Here is a 23634-nt window from a genome sequence, read left to right as displayed (position 1 = left end):
GCTAACTACTGATATTATATGCTTGTTCAGCTAATATGCCTACCTGATCGGAGATCAACCTGGAAATTCCTCGGTAAATCGAACGAGAATATGTATTAATGGCCCATGATGGTAGGGACCTCTCATTTAAAAAGCCCAGATGAAGCAAAAGGTGTGGTGAGATATTCTGTATGAGCTAAGAGTATATGTATAGTATCAAAGTCAAGCCAAAACAGAATGATACAAATGGGTAGGCAGGAATCATCGATCGCTCTCCACGAAAATATACGGGAAGGTCATCATTCTTTTCTGGCTCAGTACTGTAGCTTGGATGTCATTTTGAGGATCAAGGAGCTAGAGACTGCCGATGTTGAAGACTCCGATGTTCGGCCAACCTTTTCAATAAGTTAGAGCTCAATCCCGAAGAACTGGCAGCTTCTGTCGTGTAACAGACCTTTGGAGTGTTTACCGCTTGCTGCCATTACAGCGTAACATTTTTTCTTGCTCGCAACTTTCTTCCAAAAGGGTTTTCAGGGCTCTGGATCTCTTGGTCTTCACTTTTTGCAGTGAACTTTCGTCGTTTCGCTGGTTCCTCTTTGTCAGATGATGTATTCGTGAGTGTTAAATAGTCTTCGCCCTCTCCTTCCTCTAGTGACGACTCCTCTTCTCTCTTCTTTGCCCCACCCACCCGGGGTCTGACTTTAGGTATCAATCTACGTTTCCGAGGGCGGAGCCATTCTTCCATCCCTGGGGGCCAGTAAACCCGACCATATGGGCCCCCCATGTTCGCCTCTTTCGGATTGAGCTTTGGTAGCTGGCTAGTCCCAACGAGCATGTGAGTTTTCTTGGGAGTTTTCACCCAATCTTCCCTGTAATGGGGAATGACATGGTTTATTTTTTCGAAACCAGGGAGTTTATAGATCTTCACCAGCTCGAAAACAGCCTGTTCTTTATCTTTAGCCTCAATCATGAGATCCATGGTTGGATCACAGGGTGGAAGTGTGGACACTCTGGCATTATGCTTCCGTCGTTGCACTTTAGTTATTGCTTCTGGCGTGGGCTCGGAATAATGCATCTTTTGTGTTTTCCCTTTTCTTATCCAAGTTGATCTTATCCGATCATAGAGCGTCATTATATCGAGCGTGCCTTCCCGAATCTGGCCTGGGTCAAAGTGGATATTATGGTGGTGATAGTCCAGGACGAAGGGTATATTCAATTCCTCGCATACGGGTAGAAGGTCATGCACAGTCCAGCTCATATCATCATTCTCCAAGACAATCCTGTCTTTGATATCCTGAGGCAGGCCCAAGTAGGCCTCTCTAAACCGGCTGAGAGTTCTCTCTTTATCTCCAAAGGTGCCACCCATGTGCAGAATCATAACTGCATCACGATCCATTTGAGGCGGTAAATTCAAGAGGTTTAGCATGTCTGTATGGTACGCTAAGTCCCTGATGGAATTGCTGATGACCTCCTTGCGTGGTGAGCCAAGTTGGGTAAACTGACCCTTGTTAGTGTCTGATGACTAGGACCTATAATTCGGATGCATCCTTACCTGGCCAGGGTGAACAGTGAGACGATGACCAAGTTCGGCGGCAACAGCTCCTACCTCAGCTAGGGCCTTGGATGCAAATGGAGCTAGTTTATATCCATATTCCGCATGACTCGCAAAGGGGAACATCTCACTGCTTATTCTCATGAAGCGGATTCCAAAACGTGCGTTCCAGCGGATGATGGTTACCAAATCCCGGGTATTTGCTAAACCCAACTCTTGCACAAATTTTTGGCCTCTGACTATATCTGGAGGTTTGGTACGGTCTGGACGGTTTTTGGTAGCATGTCGGGGTTGAGATGAGTCTCGAAGAGGGTGCCGGTTTTCAAGAATAGAAGCAATGCGGCAGGTCCGGGAGCAGAAAACCGGAGGATTTGCATTGCGCAGGTAGGTATTAAGGCATGCCTATAAAGGTCAGAAACGGCATTCAGGCCGCAGAGCCGTTATCCGTGCGTGGAAGGTTGAGTGCTTGCGGACATATCCTAATCGGCCCTTCCATGGTAGCGGAAGATAGCCGCTATTTACAGGAGGAGGTTGTGAGGCTGCTTGTTCTACTTCTTCTTCGTCTGCCCCAACTTCACTGCCCCGCTCAAAGTCTTCAATCGTGGCTTGGCCGGTGCTCATGTTCCGACAGTGTCTCTGTGTTCTGTCTTGATTAAGGAGGCGATTGCTACCTTGAATGCTGACGACCACAGGTCGTCTACACCGCAACCTGGTAGAGCGTAAGAGGAAATAGACGTACATGTAACTTCATGAAACGAGATATATTGAATGTGCATACCAAGTTATAGATGTAGAAGTAACTATGATGATACCCATGGTTGGAGTCAGCTGTATGCCATGTTGCCACCGTTACGGCATATTTGAGTTTTCCCTCGTTCTACTTTCGTTGCCCCTTACTCCCTTCGGCGTACTTGCTGGACGCCTACTTGTTACATAGGGCCGTAGATATAATAAAAGAATCAGTTGTTTGCAGGCAAAGTAGTACGATTCTTTCGTTGTTTGGGGAAAACTAGTTAAGGTAGTTAGGTACCTGTCAGATCTGGCGTCCTGGTTGCTAAATATCATCCTGGGCGAGCACCGGTGACTTACTATCGGACGATCTTTTCATGCCACAAATCCTCACACCTGGAACACCCATTTATGTGAAGCTGTTTTACATATCTTCCCTGGACGCTGCAGGGAAGAATCATCCTATCTCGACGGCCAAATGCGAGCATCTGGTTGATATTTCTGGATGGCTTAGTAACCAAAGTAGCTAACTAGTTAGCTCTCCCGAAATTTAGTGAGCTTCGGGCTGAATTCACAACTAAACTTAAATTTGCAGCTATATTATTGGTCAATAACATGGACTTATAACGTGACCCTAAAAAGTGTGGCTTAAAGCTCTTTGACTAATTCCAGACATCTGTTGACAACATCGTTGCAGACCGCAATCGAAGCATCCAGCTCCTCTGACGAAGTAGTTGAGAGACCATCAGCTACCGAATGCAAGCACCAGCGTAAGCGCTAGTCGGCAAAATATTACTCAAGCTTTATTGTCCATCTGTCAAGCACTCACAAGAACTTGGGAGATGGCTAGACTTCGGTGAATATGCTTCGAAAACTCTTTGTGACGCTGGAGTTCCCTGTAGTTCATTATTTTTGCCTGCCTCCTCGTGCCTGGCCCGCTAACTAGAGATCAACAAGGTGCTGGAACTTATGGATGGATTGGCCGGGCTTGCAAGCACGGATTCGGCATGAAGGTTGTCGTGGTTGTTCCCGCGATGCCTCCCATCGCCGGAAAACTCCCCGAGAACGGTGACTTTTGAGTTCCCTCTCAATGCTACTGGCAAATCACCTAGCTAGATCCCAAAAGCTGGTTTGAACCCATGCTACCGCTGCATTGTTCTTCGAAGCTCTCAGCTGAAAGAAGGGGTAACTTTCCAGTGGAAGATACCAGGGTTAGTCCCGTCTCACGCGTATGGCAATACAAAAATACGCCTGGGGCTGAAATAATATGGAAATTGTGAAAGCAGTCAGGGATGCTCCAACCCTGCCTCTTCACGTCTAAGTGAATCGACAGAGAAAATGCAGGATAAGCACGATGTGGCCGGTAATACGGCTTCGGCTTGGATGATACCCTTTATCCTTGCATTGGTATCACCCAGAGACCTCCTCACAGTCTGTCAAGTAATAAACTTCAAACATAGGCTGACAATTGGGATCTTATGGACCATGGCTACTATAGCTAAAACATTGCTATTCCAGGGCTGTCTGCTGGGCCGTCGGGTCACCGAAAAAAGGTCGTAGAATGAACCGATTCGGTTGCACTAACACACCGAATACTGGGATGTCATCAAACTATGCTGCTTCTGCAAGTTCATCACGGTTGATGCGACAGTAATAACAGATGAATATTAGTCTGTGGTCTCCCTTCCCTCTTCTCCCTATGAGTACTTCTTGCCAACCACTCTTCACTCTTTTTGTCCCCCACTGTCGATCAACTGCATAGTATACCACCATGCCTCAACGCAAGGAGCCAATTGCCATCATTGGCAGCGCCTGCAACTTTCCCGGCAATGCCACCACTCCATCAAAGCTATGGGAATTGCTGAAGGAGCCTTATGATCTCTCGAAACCTGTTCCACAAAATCGCTTCAATGCTGATGTTTGGCACCACAAAGATAACGCCCATCATGGTACTAGCAACGTCACCAAATCCTATTTCCTCGAGGCAGACCCTTCTGCCTTTGATGCAACTTTCTTCAACATTCCACCAAACGAATGTGAGGCTATCGACCCACAGCAGCGTATGCTCCTTGAAACGGTTTACGAATCCTTATGCGCGGCCGGCGTTACCATGGAGAGTCTCCGCGGGTCTTCTACTGCTTGCTATGTTGGGCTCATGTGTGACGACTGGGCTGGCATGCTGGCTAAGGACTGGGACTGTTTACCGCAGTATGCTGCAACCGGGATATCTCGTGCCATTATGGCTAACCGTATCTCCTACTTCTTCGATTGGCATGGCCCGTCCATGACCATAGATACCGCCTGCTCGTCTTCATTGGTAGCTGTCCATGAAGCAGTTCAGGTCCTCAGAAGTGGCGACTGCAATGTCGCAGTTGCTTGTGGAGCCAACTTGATCCTCACCCCTGGTATGTCCACCCCCCACATCTGGCTTGCTAATTGCTAACTCTTTGGAAATCAAGGCATGTATATTGCGGAAAGTAAGCTGAAAATGCTTTCTCCAGATGGAAAGTCACGGATGTGGGATCAAGGTGCCAACGGCTACGCGAGAGGTGAAGGCCTTGCGGCTGTGGTACTGAAGACTCTGAGCCAGGCTATCAAAGATGGTGATCATATTGAGTGTGTCATCCGGGAGACTGCCTTCAACCAGGATGGCCGCACTACTGGTATAACCATGCCGAGCAACCTTGCTCAAACAGCCTTGATTAGAGAAACATACAAAAAGGCTGGCCTTGACCCCTTAGATCCCAACGACCAGCCTCAGTTCTTCCATGCGCATGGAACTGGTACTCCTGCTGGAGACCCGCAAGAGGCCGAAGCAATTAGCCGAGCGTTCTTCAATGATGACCAAACTGTTGAAAAGAAGCTCTGGGTTGGGTCTATCAAAACCATTATTGGCCATACTGAAGGCACAGCTGGCCTTGCCAGTCTTATTGGTACCTCTCTTGCCCTACAAAACAAGACTATTCCGCCAAACTTGCACTTTAACCAGATTGCCGAGAAGGTCAAGCCTTTCTACACCAATCTTCAAGTTCCAACGACAAGCCGCCAGTGGCCATGCCCCCCAGCTGGCCAGCCAATGCGTGCCTCCGTGAACAGCTTTGGCTTCGGTGGTGCTAATGCTCACGCAATTCTTGAAAGTTATGAACTGGTTGAGTCACACAAGCCATGCGACAACACGCCCCTTTTCACCCCCCTAATATTCTCAGCACACTCAGAGAAGAGCCTTCGAGGGATCCTTGATGCATTCTCCGAGTTTTTGAATCAAGAAAACTCTCCTGATCTTAGCGACATTGCCTGGACTTTGCAAAAGCGGCGCTCGGCGCTGGCTTATAAGATCGCTATCTCTGGCCGAACAACAACTGATATCGTTGCCACCATCGATACAGCCCGTAAACAAAAGGAGGGTCTGGGTGTTCGATCTTCAGGCCCTGAGAAACTGACGGTGCTTGGTGTCTTCACTGGACAAGGAGCTCAGTGGCCAACTATGGGTAGCGAACTTATCAAAGCCTCCGCTCATGTTCGAAACATTATCGCCGATCTCGACCGGTCTCTTCAAGAGCTCCCTGAAGCGGATCGACCCAGCTGGTCCATCCGGGGGGAGCTTGAGGCTGATAAGCGGTCTTCTCGCCTTTCTGAAGCTGCCCTTTCTCAACCACTCTGTACTGCTGTTCAAATTGTCCTGGTAGATCTACTTAAAGCTGCTGGCACCAATTTGGAATTCAAGGCTGTGATCGGGCACTCTTCTGGCGAGATTGCCGCTGCCTATGCTTCTGGATTTATCTCCGCTCGAGACGCTATCCGTGTTGCTTACTACCGTGGCCTGTATGCCAAGTTCGCTAGTTCTTCCTCTGGAAAGAAAGGAGCAATGATGGCAGTTGGTACAACTCTTGAAGATGCTGAAGAATTTTGCCAGCTTGAGGAGTTTTACGGCCGTATTACTGTTGCAGCAAGCAATGCTGCCACCAGTGTGACCCTCTCAGGAGATGAGGATGCAATTGATGCAGCTCTAGTGGTGTTCAAGGACGAGTCTAAGTTTGTTCGCAAGCTCAGAGTGGATACCGCTTACCACTCATTCCACATGAATGCGTGTTCTGAAATGTATTTAAAGGCAATGGATTCCTGTTCCATTGAGTTTAGAGACGGAAACCCGTCTATCCCGTGGTACTCTTCAGTCATCCCCGATACGAAGATGGCCTGCGCCAACCTCAACGGCCAATATTGGGCTGACAACATGAATAATACCGTTTTGTTTTCACAGGCTGGGATTACTGCTGTGAAGGAGTCAGGTCCATTTGACTTGGTTATTGAAATTGGACCCCATCCCGCGTTGAAAGGACCATGCCTGGAAAACTTGGAGCAAGCTACTGGTGTAGGTGGTACACCTTATACTGGCCTCTTGTCGCGCGGTGTCGATGATGTCAAGGCATTCTCCTCTGCTCTCGGCTACATCTGGGAGTATTTTGGCCCATCTGCTGTCGATTTTGAAGGGTATGATAAAATGATGTCTTCAGGTGCTCAACGCAATAATTTGTCAGGAGAACTTCCTGGATATTCCTGGGATCACTCAAGGAGCTACTGGCTCGATTCCCGTATAGCTACTTCCTATACTACTCGCGAGGCCCCACATCCGATGCTGGGTGTAAATGTTGTTGAAGGCACTACAGGAACACAAATCCAGTGGAGAAATATCCTATTCCCCAAAGAAATCACTTGGATACCTGGTCACCGATTGCAGGGCCAGAATGTCTTCCCTGCGTCTGGATATGTGTGTATGGCGATTGAGGCTATAATGACTCTTGCGAGCAACCGGAACGTGCAACTGATTGAACTGGAGGATGTTGACATTGCTCGTGCTATTTCATTTCTCGATGATACTTCTGGGATAGAGCTTATCTTCAACCTTAATGTCTTGTCATCCGACCAGGATTCTGTCAGCGCTAGCTTTCAGATATCATCATGCCCCAAGGGTGATAACGTACTAACTTTTAACGGAAAAGGAAAGATATCCCTTCATTTCGGTGACCCCATTGTTAACGCCCTTTCAGCTTCTCAGATGCCTCAGTTCAACATGACAAGTGTTGATATTGACCGATTTTACAAGTATCTATCGGACATGGGCTATAACTATTCTCCGCCATTCAAGGCAATAAGTTCCATTCTTCGCAGGAAGGATGCAGCAGTTGGAGAAATCACTGATGCTCGCGGCGAAGCATGGGAAGACAATTTCCTTATGCACCCTGGTTTTGTTGATACCAGTTTCCAAGCTGTCTTTGCTGCATTCAGCTCTCCCGGAGATGACCGGCTCTGGTCTATCCATGTTCCTACTAAAATCAACCGGCTATCAATTAATCCATCATTAGCAGTTTTTCCACCAGGTGAAGAAGTCGTTTGGCCTTGGCAAGCTGCTGTGACCAGTGGAACACATGATACCCCTACAGCTGACATTGAAGTCTTTGCCCCCAATAAGAATGGAATTCTCATGGAAATTGAAGGCATTGTCCTTGTTCCACTGGCCAAGGCTTCGGGAGAGAACGATGTGAAGCTATTCTCCAATCTTGTCTACGATCTAGCTCAACCGGACGGCGCTATTGCCTCTCCCCATCGTTTACCCGAGTCTGACGCTCATATTGCGAGGGTTTCTGAGAGATTCTCTTTCTACTGGATCAACCAACTCCTGAATACCATCACCACTGAAGAGGAGGAGGAAACTCTTCCACACTTCAAACATATGCTTAGGTGGTGCAGATTTGTGCACAAGCAAGTTATTGATGGGGAGCACCCCTTTGTTGGGCCTGACGCTGTGAATGATACCTTGGATTATGTAGAGTCTCTTGTTGCCGATGCCGGAGATCGTGCTGATATTGGTATTCTCAGAGCAGTTGGCCAAAATATTGCTCATGTTATTCGCACTCGTGGAAATATTCACGAGTATGCATTGAAGGATAACATCCTGGATCGCTTCTATGAAGAGGCTATTGGCCTGGATATCACCAACCAGTGGGAAGCAAACCTCGCTGCTCAAGTTGCTTACCGATATCCACGAATGAATATTATCGAAATTGGTGCCGGTACGGGCGGATCAACTAGAATGATTCTCCCTACTTTAGGAAATGCATTTTCAACTTATACGTTCACGGATATTTCTTCTGGATTTTTCGAGGCGGCAGAGGAGAGATTTAGCCAATATGCAGATCGCATGATTTTCAAAACTCTTGACATGGAAAAAGATCTCAGCGAACAGGGATTTACCGAAGGTCATTACGATATGGTTCTTGCTTCAAACGTTCTACATGTTGGCCCTGATATTGATTTGACTTTGTCCAATGTGCGCAAACTTGTGAAACCAGGTGGTTGGTTAATCAACATGGAGGTGGCCACATACTTCCCAAGCTTACGAGAGGGTTTCTCGATGTCTGGCTTCCCAGGCTGGTGGTGTGGTGCTGAAACAGGTCGTCCATGGGGCCCAACAATAACCGTGGATGAATGGGATAAAGTGTACAGGCGAACTGGATGGTCCGGTGTTGACACCTTCACTCCCAACATTGACTCTATAGATCACTTGGTTGTTATGGTGACCCAGGCCGTGGATTCCCAAATCTACACTCTTAGAGATCCTCTCTCCCCTGAACACGCTCATCCACAACGCGACAATCTCGTTATTATAGGTGGAAGTACTGATGAAGTTGCCAGCATCGTTACAGAATGTGCGAATATCCTACAGCCGCATTTCAGTTCGATCTCAAACGTAATTTCAATTGATGATTTTAGCAACAGCAAGAGCGACACGGTTGCCACAGTCTTAAATTTGGCTGAGCTGGATGTACCAATTATGAAAGAGCTCATGGATAACCAACCCCAGAAGCTTGATGGCGTTAAGGAGGTATTTTCAACCCCCAGGGAGATCCTTTGGGTCACCAAAGGCAACAGATCGGAGAGCCCGTTCTCCCGCATGTTGGTCGGCATGGCGCGCACCCTCCGCAGAGAGTATTCTGGAATCAACTTCCAGGCACTTGACGTTGATTTACTGGATTCAAACTCTGCTAAGCTGTTTGCGGAGACATTACTCCGACACGTCAATCTCAATGAGGCAAACAGTCGACTTGTTCCAGGATCCATTCTATGGAGTAATGAATCTGAGTATCATCTGGAGAATAACAAAATTTATACCCCCAGACTTATGTCTGCAGATAAGCTGAATGACCGATACAATTCATATAAACGCCGTATTACTCACGAAGTTCCTGCCAATTCATCCTGTATTGAATTGACCATGAAGGGAGACTCATACGACCTTTTCGAACTATCTCCTCTTAAGCCTACTGCTGGGTCTGATGGTGATAGTGAAATTACTGTAATGAAGTCCCTGCTTCAATCCGTGGAAGTCCCTTTGGTGGGACACTTCTTCTTGTGCTATGGCAAGAATAACTCCGGTGAAAATGTCATCGCTCTCTCAGATCAGAGCAAGTCGGTGGTTCATATTCCAAAGCCGTGGACCATACCATACAGTGGGGAGGCCAATTCAGCACAAGTTCTTCTTTCAATTGCTGCTAATCTCGTTGCACATCTGATCATCGAGGACGCCATAGCGAAAAGTACTATTTTAGTCCATGAACCTGACCAAATTGTAGCTGCTGCCATTAGCAAGCAAGCTGTGTCGAAAAAGATTCAAACTTTTTTCACTACTACTCAAACTTCAAAGAAGGGGCCACAGTGGACTTATATTCATCCTAAAACCCCTCGCCGTTTGCTGAGAAAGCAGTTGCCTAAAGAAGTATCCCTTTTCATCAATTTTTCCAATTGCTCGGACGAGCAGGCTATATCTAACCTCCTGGACTGCCTGCCGGTTTGTTGCAAACAATCAAACCGATATATGTTTTTCGGAAACAAGGTTGCAAGATGCTTTGGCTCCGACGTTGACCTTGTCTCCAAATATTTATCCACAGGCTTTGATATTTCTAAGGCTGCTAACTTCATGGTGCCTGAGAATAGGTCTAGTCTGCCTCTGGATAAGGTTCCTGGGTATTCTGATAAAAACAAATGCCTATTAGTAGTCGATTGGGCGGTCGATACCCAAATACCGCTTACTGTCGAGCCTATTGACCCTTACACCAACCTTTTCAGTGCAGAAAAAACATACCTCATGGCTGGTTTGTCTGGAGAAATGGGCCAGTCCCTCGCAGAATGGATGATAAGCCGAGGGGCGAGATATGTTGTTCTTACCAGCAGGAGACCTAAGGTAAATGCTCAGTGGATCGAAAGTATGGAAGACGAATATGGGGCAACCATAAAGCAAATGCCGCTGTAAGTTTATCAATGTTAAAAGGTGTCAATTATTCTAACAAGGCATAGGGATATTACGGACGCGGATGCTCTTCAAGCTTGCTATAACAAAATATGCCGCACCATGCCGCCTATTGGTGGAGTTGCACACGGAGCTATGGTTTTGGTTGACAGTCTCTTTCAGAAGATGAGTTATGACGACCTTATGGCAGCCCTAAGGCCAAAGGTCCTTGGAGCAATCAACCTGGATAACCTTTTCTCGGAGAATATCCTTGACTTTTTTATTTTGTTCTCTTCCATTACAGCCCTAATTGGCAACGCTGGTCAGAGTAACTATATAGGCGCCAACAGTTTCATGGAATCTCTAGGCTTGCAGCGTCGTCGTAAGGGTCTTGCCGCATCCGTTATCGCAATTTCGTCCCTTATTGGCCTTGGCTATTTTGAGCGCGCCGAAGATCTAGATATCGACCAATTTTCTCGATCTGGATACAGAAATGTTTCTGAACAGGACATTCACACCTTGTTTGCAGAAGCAATCGTCAGAGGAAGACCAGGGACGACCGAAAGCCACGAAGTCGTATCCGGCGTTGTTCCTACATATGCGGATGGAGATATCAGAGCATCCTACCTAAAAGATAGCAAGTTCTCCCACTTGATTCTGGAACGTACCTCAGCCAAACAGGATAGCACTTCATCTGCCCAAATTCCCGTTAGGATTCAGCTTCTTACGGCGACAACAGAGGAAGAAGTTTGCGATATCATGCAATGTAAGACTTACATTACTCTTTCCAGAAAAACAGTGACTAACATTTCATTAGCTGGGTTTACACGAAGAATCAAGAAGATGTTACGTATCCCAGAAGAGGATGACTTTAATGCAACAGCTTCACTTGTAGAGCTGGGGGTCGACTCACTGGTTGCAGTTGAGATTCGAACCTGGTTTATCCGAGAAGTTGATATCGACATGCCAGTTCTCAAAGTCTTAGGTGGTTCATCGGTCTCTGATTTGATAAATGATGCCATGCTGCGGATATCCCCTGACCTTACCCCTAACCTAGGAGCCGAAGGGGCTAAAGTCGAAGCCAATAGCAAACCTGCACTACCTGAAGAGACTCCCACCCTTTCTTCTAAACCAGTTATGGCACATAAGTCAGCTGCATCTACGCAAGAGGCCGAACCCAATTTCAAAATTACAAATGTCAACCCATCAGCAATATCTATTCCTGCTATTACCACAACTACGAAACCAGCCATATCACTATCAACTGAAGTCAAGGAAATCAAGTCTGATCACCAAAGCTTCGACAGCTTAGCTAAATCAGAAGTCACCGAAATGATGTCCTTTGGGCAATCGCGGTTTTGGTTCCTTAATCAAGCCCTCCAGGATAAAACAACGTTCAACATGGCAATTTTGGTCAGGCTTAGTGGGCGTATTCGTGTTAAAGACATGGAGAGAGCCTTGGAAACTGTGGTTTTAAGGCATGATGCCCTTCGCACAAGATACTTTTCAACCGGTGAATATATGGAGAATCCAATGCAAGGGGTTATTCCAACTTCCGCAGTCAAACTTGTTGTTAAGCATTGTAAGGATGAATCTGGCGCTTACAGGGAACTTGATGAAATCAGATCCCATGTATGGGACCTAAATAGTTGGGAAACCATGAAAGTATCCCTGCTTTCTTCCTCTGAAACGATGCACTACCTTGTCATTGGATGTCACCACATTGGCATGGACGGATTCAGCTTCAACATTTTCTATAGTGACCTTGAAAAGGCATACGAAGGACAGAAGCTGCCTGCTATTTCTAAATCTGCACAGTACGGAGCGTTTGCACGAAAACAACGTGAAGATTGGGATAATGGTAATATGAATGCGGACCTCGCATATTACCGTGAAATTATTCCTACAAACCTCAGCCCTATCCCCCTATTTCCATTTGCAAAGTCCAGCACACGATTGCCCCTGGATGTCTACGGTACCCATAGCGCAGACATTCGCCTTGAGCCAGCACTGACAAGGAAAATCAAAGCTGCTTCCCGATCTCTTAGCTCAACAACATTTCATTTCTATCCTGCAGTCCTCCAGGCTCTTGTTTTCCGTCAATTAGACGACTGTGATGAATTTTTCATCGGAGTTGCTGACGCAAATAGGACGGATGACAAATTTATCAGCACCCTTGGGTTCTTCCTCAACCTCCTTCCAGTACGTTTCGAACGCGATGCGGCAGATAAGTTTGGAGACGCTGTAAAACAGGTCCGAAACAAAGTGTACAAAGGACTGGCCCATTCTAAGTTACCTTTTGACATACTTCTGGATGAGTTAAAAATCCCTCGGTCAGCAACTTCCACTCCCATCTTCCAGGTTTTCGTGGACTACAGACAAGGTGTCGAAGAGAAACAGAAGTACATGGGTCTTGATGCTATAGGTGAAAAGTGGCACCTTGCGAGGACTGGCTATGACATGACTCTCGATATTGTTGAAAATGCTACTGGTGATACCCGCCTTGAACTACGCCTTCAGCAATGTCTATACACGGCAAAACATACCAAACTTTTGCTAGAAGGCTATGCGAACCTCTTGATGGCCTTTGCTGATAACCCAGCTGTAAACTGGAATGCACCGGATGTTTGGGATAGTAAGACAATTAATGATGCAATTGAAGTCGGCCGCGGTAAGTTCCCAAATCATAACTTTGAAGAAACGAGAAGTTAATTCAATTCAGGCCCTGCACTGCAATATCAATGGGCCGCTACGGTAATGCATCATATTGATGATGTAGTGTCTCAACATGGCACCAATATCTGTCTCAAGGATGGAACTGGAAAGATCATGACTTATTCACAGATGGCACGCCGTGTCAACTCCATTTGCTCCGCCTTGGTTACAGCTAATGTTACTGAGGGTGACAAGGTGGCTGTCTTCCAACAGCCCACTGCCGACTGGGTTTGCTCACTGCTTGCCATATTCCGTGCTGGAGCTGTTTATGTTCCTCTTGATCTCCGGACTCCCTTCCCTCGTCTTGCTGCGATTGTCGATCAAATCCAACCTCAAGCAATTCTTGCTCATAGCCAAACTCTCGGAGATGTGGAACACATCAATACTTCAGCCTCCGCAGTCGTGGATATAACCAATCTACCTACCGACAGCCCATTCATGCCGAACATTGCCAAACCTGGCGCACCCGCGGTTATTCTGTTCACTAGTGGGTCAACAGGGACCCCCAAAGGCATCCATATCAATCACAGCAGCATCGTAAAACAGCTAGAAGGCTGCTCCAAACAATTTGATTTGAAGAGCTCTGCCTCCTACGTCCTTCACCAAACCGCCTACTCTTTCGACAAATCGCTCGAACAGATTTTTACCGCATTGGTACATGGTGGTGCCCTCTATGTTGTTCCGGCGGAGCAGCGTGGTGACCCTATATCAATCACTAATATCATGGCCTTAGAGGGGATAACGCATACTGCTACTACACCGTCAGAATATCTAATGTGGTTCCGTTACGCAAGAGACAATCTCCTGAAATGCAAATCTTGGAAGTGTGCCCTTCTTGGAGGGGAAGTTGCTTCAGATGCTGTCCTTGAAGAATTCCGAAAGTTGGGGATGCCGATCAGACTCCTTGACAGCTATGGTCCCGCTGAAATCACGATGTCCTGTGCTAAGGTTGAGTTGCCATATCGTTCTATGGTGGTCGGTACACAAGCACCAGTAGGCTTCATGTTGCCAAATTACTCTGTCGCTATCGTGGATCCTAAGATGAACCCCCTCCCTCTCGGCTTCGCTGGTGAGATTGTTATCGGAGGTGTAGGCGTGGCCGGGGGTTACCTAAACAATGATGAACTAACTAGACAGAAGTTCATTGCAAACAACTTTGGGGGAGAAGGGATGGTGTACCGTACCGGAGACAAGGGCCGTCTTACCGAAGAAGGGGCTCTTTTCTTTGAGGGCCGAATAGATGGTGATACCCAAATCAAGTTACGGGGCGTCCGTATCGAACTTGAAGACATTGAAAGCACCATACTTCAAGCTTCGACGGGTGCCCTTACCCATGCTGTTGTTACCGTGCGTGGAGAACAAGACTCCGCCTTCTTAGTAGCACACGTTGTGTTCTCCACAGCGTATACAGAATATCGCGATGAATTGCTTGCCCGACTTCCAACGATTCTACCACTAGCGCAGTATATGATTCCTACTGTCTTTGTTGCCTTAGACAATGTTCCATTCACAGCTCATTTCAAGGTTGACCGGAAAGCAGTGCAGGCTCTCCCGATCCCGGAGGCAGAAAAGAAGTCAACAGAGGAGCTAACTGAACAGACCGAAACCGAATCCCATCTTGCTGGGCTTTGGTACGAGATAATTCCAGCAGCCCGCTCGTTAACACCCAGCGCCGACTTCTTCCATGCTGGAGGTAATTCTCTAATGCTTGTTAAACTGCAAGCAATGATACGCCAAAGCTTCAGCGTTAGCATCCAGCTCTTTGATATAATGAATGCGGGGACCCTCCAAAACATGGCTCGCTTAATTGATGACGCCCTTGGGGTCAAGGAGCTAGACTGGACTGTCGAAACCGATCTTCCAAGGCTACCTAAGTCTAACGCCGATGTTTCACCTCCGAAACAGAAAGATATGGTAGTTATGATGACTGGAGCTACTGGTGTTCTTGGTAGAAATGTTCTTGCCCATTTGGTCGCGGATGACCGCATATCCAAAATATATACATTGGCTGTACGCCCGCAAAGCGATATCTCAATCTTGACTCGCATTCCCGATCCTAAAGGAAAGATGATCATTAAGCATGGTAACCTCGACAAAGCTCGTCTTGGTCTATCCGAAAAAGAGGCGACGCTCCTTTCAAGCGAACTCGATGCAATCTTACACGTTGGTGCCAACCGTTCATTCTGGGATTCTTATTACCATCTGCGTGCTACAAATGTCTCTAGCGTCAAAGAAATTGTGAAGATTGCACACCCACGCAAGATCCCTATTCACTTCTGTTCTTCGGGAGGAGTTACGTTGTACTCAGGAGGCTTTCCACCTGCCAGTGGACATGATGGATACGTTGCCTCTAAGTGGGCAGCAGAAAAAGTGCTCGCCAACGCCACGCAAGAGCTCGATCTGAGAGTTGTCTTGCATCGCCCGGCGAAGGCCTCTGGGGCCGCAACTAATGTTCCAGACGAAATCTTAAATGAACTCCTTTCTCTTGCCAGGCAGTCTCAGAGAAAACCAGATCTAGATGGTCTAACTGGCAGTATAGGCATAATTCCTCTCGAACGAATTGCGGGAGACATCGTGAGGTCTTTATTTGACGAGGCTATCAAACTAAGCCATCCCGAAGTCCTAACACACTCTAGTGCTCTCAACGTCAGCATCAAGGACTTTGCCGATAAGATAACACAAGACGAAGCTGTGTCCAAGCTGGAAGGCATGCCGGCCCTGAAATGGATGGGATTAGCTAAAAAGATGGGATGGAGCCAGTTCATGGTTGGTCATGAAATCTCAATGAGCAACTCCAAGGACCACATTGTGTCTACTCGATAGGCGAGTAGAAGAATGGGAATAAAGGATATCAGCTCCTTTCGGCCTCTTTTCTCCCACAACTTTGTTAACTAGACATTTTAACTGTCCTGTTTGTTAGTGAATCTGTTCGTGTAAACTGCTAGTTAATAATCATTTGTAATCTTTCACCTGCTGGTTTCCTCTGTGAGTAGCTATCTCAACCCTCAAATAGACCCAATTTCCCTCTCTCCTGCCATTTATCCGTTATACCATTTCTCTCTGGACAAGTAAGGCTTATCTACAAGTTCTCTTCCCTGTTACTTCCGTTACCCCTTTTCATGTTGCTGCTGACTAAGCATTTCCACCATAGGCGCCTCGGCTCTCAACGTCACTTCATCAAGTCCTTCAACTACGCCGGATCTACATACAACAGCTTAGACTAGACGATGAACACTACTCTCTTTAGCTAAACATATACTGGTTAGTTAGGCTCTAGGATGGTGATGAGTCCCCCGTTTCAAGGATATATAGCTTAAGTTTTATCCTTCAAAAGACGAGATGGCTCCGGCTTTGCGTCCCAATGCGATATCCTCATACCTCGTATTTATTATCACCATTGTGACCCTTGGTTCTCTACAGTTTGGATATCACTTGGTAAATATAACTTTATCTCATCACTGCTCTCCCACTCCTGTTACGTTAAAGTGCGGGGTATCTGTCTTCTTTTTGATGTATTGGCTGACATGCAAATATTATGGTCTCCTACGGTATTAGGCTGAGCTTAATGCCCCTAAGGCTGTGATAACATGCGAGAAGGATCACATTTTATCATCTAAACTGCCTCAATGTATTCCGATGAGCCAGGAATTATTTGGTCTTGTTTCTTCGAGCTATACCCTAGGCGGACTTCTCGGAGCCCTCCTGGCCGGGCCACTCTCTACTAAGTACGGGCGACTACTTGTTCTTCGGTCCTCAACAATATTCTTCATCCTTGGCCCGCTTGCTGAAACTGTTGCCTTCCCCATCTCCCTGTTTGTGGCAGGGAGGTTTTTGTCTGGTATCGGATCAGGTGCTTCTCTCGTGGTTGGGCCAATCTACGTTTCCGAAGTCTCTCCATCGAGCAGCAGGGGGATGTTTGGCGCCGTAACTCAAGTTATGGCCAATATTGGTATCTTATTAACGCAGGTATTAGGATATTTTCTCAGTAAAGGAAGCACGTGGCGTATTATTCTCGCTGTGTCCGGGGGTATTGGTGTTGTTCAGCTCTTTGGGCTGGTATTTGTTGTCGAAAGTCCTGTTTGGCTCGCAGATAGCCAGAACATAGCCCAAGCCAAAAAGATTTTGCAAAGAATAAGAGGCCCTACAGCAGATATCAGTGAAGAAATAAGAACCTGGGAAACCTCTGCTCCTTCCGGCCCAAGAGATTCCATAACCGTCGAAACGGAGGAAGAAGAATCCCTTCTGGCAAACCCATCGTCAAGAACTGCCTCCCATACCAAAGAAGCCGTGTCTATGTTTGGAGCGTTGATGGATCCAATATACAGACCCGCCATAATATCCGTCATCGCAATAATGCTTACACAACAGTTCACCGGCATCAACAGCATCGTCATGTATAGCGTCTCGCTCCTATCTACTATTCTACCGACGACTGCAGCTCTCCTAACAGTCCTAGTATCCTGTCTAAACCTAATTATGACAGTCATATGCGCACCATTATCCGACAAACTCGGCCGGAAAACATGTATCCTGCTTAGTATAGCAGGTATGGGCAGCATGTCTATGCTACTTGCTATAGGAATAGCATCCAATTTCAAAGTCCTCTCGGCTGTGGCAACGCTCTTATTTGTAGCAAGCTTCGCAGTTGGCCTTGGCCCCGTTCCATTCATTCTAGCCTCGGAGCTAGTAGGACCAGAAGCAGTTGGAGCAACGCAAAGTTGGGCTCTCGCATCAAGCTGGATAGCTACATTTATCGTTGCCCAGTTTTTCCCAAGCCTTAATGAACACATGGGTGGTAAGGGACAAATTTATTGGCTATTCACTGCGATGGCACTCATACTTGGATCATTTATCGGGTGGTGGGTTCCTGAGACGAAAGGGAAGAGTGGTATGGATGAAGTTTGGGGGCGGACTAGGAGAGCGAGCGACTAAATGCGGTGTTTGTTGGATCTATTTAGCCCTATTTCATATGACATTTTCTGGTACGCTCTAACGGCAGCAAAGCTGCTATCTTGGCTTTATACATTCTTATTGTCGTCTTCGCTTATGTCAATTAATTAGCCAGGCAGCTGAATTGCAGTATACGGTCCTAGTACAGGTTCATCCTTCATGTTGGTATCATAATATATACAAACAAGCAGTAGCAGCAACAAAAGTCAAAAAGCAAAAGGTATCTGGCGCAAGTCAACGATATATGTATCCGTTCCCATACCAAAGAGGAACCCCGACGCTTAACCAAAAACTAACAAGCACACGAATTGAGACGATAAGGACAGCTAAATTCATCTCCTCTCAAGCCTGCTTAGAGCTCTTAAAATATCGCTTAAATCTTCCCTTCCGCCGACTACTGTTCCTTGGAGACTGTTCTTGCCGTCCTCTTTTCCTCCAGGCAACGTCAACACATCAGCATTTTTGCCTTGTAGTGCATCTCGCTCCTCCAGTCTTCGAGCACATATACGTAATATGTGGCTGCTGAGGCTGTCTGCGGATTGCCGGAACATCTCAATATTGTGGATGCCAGTTGCAAAGGAGTCAAGAGCCGGTGTTAGGGAAGTGGAAAGCCGTGTTAGGCGCTCTAATATTGATAATATGGAGGTATCGATTTCAGGGCTGGAGTTAGCGGTTTTTGAGGAGGCTTCTTTGGTCCGTGATTCTGAATGGCCAAGAATATTTAAAATTGACGCTTGAGTTGGATCAAGGAGAGATTGGTTGATGGCTGGCGGGTCATGCCGCAAAGGCTCAGGTCTATCGTCTGGTTTGGATGTAGGGGGTTTGATGATATCCGATTTAGTGCCAATACTTGGTACCGATGGTGGCCGTATAAGAGCTGCAAGAGACTGACGCTCCGCCTGGAGACTATAATGTATATTAGCATCCGAAAACAGGTTGGGTATAAATGAACTCAACACACCGCCGAATATGTTCTTCTAGCTCCTTTATCTTGTCGGCGTTTTGTATATTTTTTGGGTTCGGTTTTTTAATGACAACCGCTGGAGTGGTTGTTTCTGGCCGACTAAACCAATCTGTCAAGTCTGACCTGTCTCCAAAATCTTTTAGTAACTCTTCTTGAATAACGCGGGCTAAAACGGGCAATACGATTAGTAAATTTGACTTCCTTTCAGCATTGCAAAAAATAACATACCAGCCAACCTGGCGCTTTCGTCCTCTGACCGTGACCCCGTCGGCTTCTCACCAAGTGCCCTGGTGGCACACCAAGTGAGTAATTGTCTCATTCGTCGCGGCTCAGGAAGCCCCTCGCTAGCTATATGTTTATAGAAATGCGCAGTGTCAACCTTATCGTGTGGTAAGGCTATGTGTGCACTCACGTTAGCAATAGTCCATTACTCAATAATGTCAAAATGTAAAGACTTACCATTTGATACTCCGCTATCTATCAAGGAGCTCGCTCTACGACCACGAAGACTAAGGCTGCTTCTCCTCTGGCCTTTGCGGCTTTTTTCTTTCCTCATATCCTTATTTCTCTGGATGACGGGGGTGTCGGCGAATGGCAGTGCGATTTTGGTACTAGCATTTCGTATTTCTTCCGGCGTACTCTGGATCGCTTCCTCGTTATCTTTTGGAGTTATTTTAGGCGCCGAATCTTTGCTGCTACCTGGTTTTCGTTTCTTAGCCACATGTATAGGTCCTGGATCTGGCGTCTGTATTTTCTTCAGCGACTTTGATTGTTTCTGGTTCATTGGCTCAGTACTGTCTTGGACCGGTCGTTTTGATTTGGGTTTCATAGTTCTATTATCGATGGATTCCGACGACGGTTCAATAATATCGTTCGGTTTTCGTGACGTTACAGGCTTTTTCTTCTGTTGCCGAAGGACAGAGGCAGCACTACTCAGTTCAGGAGTTGAGCTACCGTCTGATGCTCCATTCAATAGAACCCCGTTTGTCTGCTTCGGTTTTTTGACATTCCCAGCACGCGTGAACTGAAAACCCTCGACATCCTCATCATAATCAACTATTTGAAGGGGCCATGGACGTTAGTAAAGAATCAACCCTCAAACATTACGACCAGTACAAAGATAAAGGCATTCTTACTCGCTTTCCTCTTCGCAGCCAACCCACTTATTCCGTTCCTCCCCACTACATTTTCTTTGGCCGCTGAGGAGGGAAGTTTAGCGGTCACGGATGTCTTCCCCCTCCCGCGCGTCTGTGACATAGCCAATCCTGGCGATCCAGTCAATAAATCCTGCTGGGCCTGTTGTGTATCGGCGCGTATCCTTAGCAACAGCTTTTCCTGGTCTCCTGTGACTCCTCTATTCTGTATCGGTGCGCCGCCGGGCCTGCAGCTGATATTTCCAAGATGATGCTCGAGTCCCGTCGTAGTAGTGCATGTAGCCACGAGGACGGCAGTCATGTCCAGGAATTGTCAAAACACGATGAAAAATAGAAGCATTAAGCGGCTGATTCAGCCGTAATGAGCCAGGTTTTCCTGTCCTTTCTGAAAATGCTATTCAGCCGGCGCAGTTATCCCTCGAATTGTTCAACTTGCGTGTCTGCCCGCCGTCTTTCAAGCGCAACTACGGGTTCCTCGGCGTTAACGATAAATTCCAATTCATCTAGCACGCAATCCCATCGCATCCCACGGCAGCTCCTCAAGTTGTCCAGGCAGTCTCTCGTCGTTTTCGTTGATGTCAATCCGCCGTAAGCTCGGGGGTTCCTATCGCGCGGAGATCCAAACAGCCTCTCCTGTCTCACTCCCGTCAGGATATCTCCTCAGCAGTAAATGGCGCAATGTCCTAAGCGTTCACTGTGCGTATATTGGTCGCAGGTAGCCAGGTCGAGTCCTCCGCTGCCGTAGCCGTCGCCCTCGTCTGTCGCTTTACTTGATATCGCTGGCGTTGCTTCGTCTTCCCATGAAATCGCGGGCAGAGCGAGCACTGACGCTAGCCGCTTTTGGGAGGTTGTTTTGGTCTTGGCAAAGGCCCTGTTTTGGGTTAGAATGTATTATGTAATTTATTAATAATATGTACACGTGACTAGATTATCCGCTTTTGATTATTGGGCTTTAGTAAGCACGTTCTAACATCAAATCGAAGCGAGCATTCCCATAGTAAAAAACAAAAAAAGAAGAAAGAAAAAAATTAGTGTCTGCCCATTCCACCTCTGTGCCATATTAGTTACCTTACAGAAGGTTGCATAATACCTTAGTTCTTAGTCTGTAATCAATATTTTCTACTTTACACAGTCTACAGAGTATCTTAGCAGTATATTATACGATCTACCACGTGACCGCGGGAGCTCCAGGGCTCGAACCAAATTAAAGCTCCAGCTTTAACATCACCAACATCAACAGCCAGCAGAACAGCAGACAAGCAGGCAGCAAGCAACCCAAAACGCCTTCTTCCTCAGCGGACCCACGACTGAGATACAGATATAACTGTCGCCGACGCACTCACTACTCACTCTCCGTCGCCATGGGTTCCGACCCGCAGTTTGCCAAATACCCCGACCTCTCCCTCAGTCAAGACATATTCAACCTCTCAAACCCAGCATGCCACGCTTCCTCACGCCAGAGCTCGCTGAAGAAGCTTCAGGCCGCCATAAAAGAGCACAGCATGGCGCCCCTATATAGACACCTTGCTCATCCGGTAGAAGGTGTACTCAATAGCACTGGGGAAGGCTCGTCACAGTCCCCTACAGCAGCAGGATCAAGCCCCGGCAGCACTGGGGTGGTAGTGATGTCGGACATGCTGGCGCGGAGACCATCAACTAGCAGGTCGGATTTAGTGTGGGATGAGAAGCTCTATGATCGCCTGGTTGCCGAGAATAAAAGGGAATTGGACAGGTTGACGAAGGAGGAGGAAGAGGCGGCTGAGGCGGCCGGTGAGACGGAAGTACAAGCCGCAAGGGGCAAGAAGGCAGAACTTTGGGCCAGAGTAGGCGATAAGGTGTGTATTATGCTATCATATTTTCTTACCCTATCCTTACCTGACACCAATCTTACATGCTCGATTGATTTAGGATAAAGCTATCGCGGCTTATGAGGCTGTGTTTGAAAATACTGGTATCCTAGGCACCAAGATTGATATTGTGCTCGCTATGGTCCGTATTGGACTTTTCTTTGGTGATAAGGTATTCGTCAAGAAAACTGTAGACCGTGCAAACACTCTTGTTGAGTCTGGTGGTGACTGGGACCGTCGAAATCGGTTAAAGGCCTATAAGGGTCTTCACCTACTTACTATCCGCAATTACAACCTTGCAGCACCTCTACTCCTCGACAGTCTATCGACATTCACCAGTTATGAACTCTGCAGTTACTCCAATCTGGTCATTTATGCTGTTCTCGCTGGTTCGCTATCTCTTCGACGTGTGGACTTTAAGGCCAAGGTAGTTGATGCACCAGAGATCAAGGCTCTTCTAGGAGAAGGTGAGGACAGACTATCTGCGCTGTCAGGGTCTCTCTCCTCAGGTCCCGGAGCAGGTGATGAAGAGATGACAGACGTGGAGACCAGTGCCACTCCCACACCAGCCACAGCATCCAAAGTGGTCAACCTTACCACGCTAGGCACCGAGACTGGCGTCCAATCCGAAGCTGAAGCGCCCGTCGACTTTACCTCATTGACCAAACTGGTTAGCAGCCTTTACATGGGCCAGTATCGCTCATTCTTCTCCGCATTGGCAGCAGTGGAAGATAACTTCCTTAGCCAGGACAGGTATCTGTTCGAGCACCGTGCCTGGTTTGTGCGTGAGATGAGGCTACGCGGCTACCAGCAGCTACTGCAGAGCTACCGCGTTGTTGGCCTAGCGAGTATGGCCGGTGACTTCGGTGTCACTATCGATTTCCTAGACCGGTATGTTTCTTTTACTTCTCCCCAGTCAACAGCCCCCTCAGTCACTTTTTCCAGCGCCTACTTCCGCTCAGTATACTAATTGATTATAGGGACCTTGCTAAGTTTATTGCCGGAGACCGGATATCGTGCACGATTGACAGGGTCAACGGGATCATTGAGACTAACAGACCAGACGACAAGAACAAGCAGTACGCAGATGTAGTCAAACAGGGAGATGCCCTAATCACTAAGCTGCAGAAATACGGCCAGGCTGTGAGGTTGAGAGGCAGTGAGCGCGGCTAACTTCGTGGCTCCAGCCCAGCTATTTTGTTCATGTCCTTAACCCACAACAACATCGGCCTAGATAGAAATATACAGCCCCTGATCTCTTGACTCCATTCCGCCTTTATTTCTACGCCCACATACTCTCTCTAAACTTCATTATCGTATATCCAACCCCTGTCCCTCCATCTTCTCAAACCGCCAAGGCTATGGCGACTATCAAAACCATCAAGAGCCGCTCAATTGAAATTGATACGAATGACACTACGTCCAGCAACAATTAGAAAATAAGCCATGTCATAATTCATCTT

The 23634-nt window shown here is 47.2% G+C and overlaps 5 protein-coding genes across 5 annotated transcripts; 3 read left to right on the top strand and 2 right to left on the bottom strand.

The window, feature by feature from the left end:
• Positions 1 to 460: 460 nt before the first annotated feature.
• ARB_02974 (uncharacterized protein) lies at positions 461 to 2152 on the bottom strand (the record flags this gene model as incomplete). The annotated part of the gene is made up of 3 exons (XM_003010777.1): positions 461 to 1501; positions 1532 to 1933; positions 2054 to 2152. 3 exons carry the CDS (start codon positions 2150 to 2152, stop codon positions 461 to 463), a joined length of 1542 nt encoding a protein of 513 aa, XP_003010823.1.
• Positions 2153 to 4031: 1879 nt separating this feature from the next.
• ARB_02973 (hybrid PKS-NRPS enzyme, putative) lies at positions 4032 to 16079 on the top strand (the record flags this gene model as incomplete). The annotated part of the gene is made up of 4 exons (XM_003010776.1): positions 4032 to 4665; positions 4720 to 10561; positions 10610 to 13212; positions 13321 to 16079. 4 exons carry the CDS (start codon positions 4032 to 4034, stop codon positions 16077 to 16079), a joined length of 11838 nt encoding a protein of 3945 aa, XP_003010822.1.
• Positions 16080 to 16892: 813 nt separating this feature from the next.
• Positions 16893 to 18188, top strand: ARB_02972 (uncharacterized protein; the record flags this gene model as incomplete). The annotated part of the gene is made up of 1 exon (XM_003010775.1): positions 16893 to 18188. The coding sequence occupies one exon, from the start codon at positions 16893 to 16895 to the stop codon at positions 18186 to 18188; it is 1296 nt and encodes a 431-aa protein (XP_003010821.1).
• A 350-nt stretch (positions 18189 to 18538) lies between these two features.
• Positions 18539 to 20625, bottom strand: ARB_02971 (Mis12-Mtw1 family protein; the record flags this gene model as incomplete). The annotated part of the gene is made up of 5 exons (XM_003010774.1): positions 18539 to 19112; positions 19168 to 19336; positions 19399 to 19518; positions 19630 to 20226; positions 20307 to 20625. The coding sequence occupies 5 exons, from the start codon at positions 20623 to 20625 to the stop codon at positions 18539 to 18541; spliced, it is 1779 nt and encodes a 592-aa protein (XP_003010820.1).
• A 1060-nt stretch (positions 20626 to 21685) lies between these two features.
• Positions 21686 to 23607, top strand: ARB_02970 (uncharacterized protein; the record flags this gene model as incomplete). The annotated part of the gene is made up of 4 exons (XM_003010773.1): positions 21686 to 22159; positions 22233 to 23062; positions 23152 to 23330; positions 23420 to 23607. 4 exons carry the CDS (start codon positions 21686 to 21688, stop codon positions 23605 to 23607), a joined length of 1671 nt encoding a protein of 556 aa, XP_003010819.1.
• Between the last annotated feature and the right edge of the window lie 27 nt (positions 23608 to 23634).

This window comes from Trichophyton benhamiae, assembly GCF_000151125.1.
Source record: "Trichophyton benhamiae CBS 112371 chromosome Unknown contig01079.0, whole genome shotgun sequence".
Classification (NCBI taxonomy): domain Eukaryota; kingdom Fungi; phylum Ascomycota; class Eurotiomycetes; order Onygenales; family Arthrodermataceae; genus Trichophyton; species Trichophyton benhamiae.
This window is presented reverse-complemented; position numbering and strand designations above follow the sequence as displayed.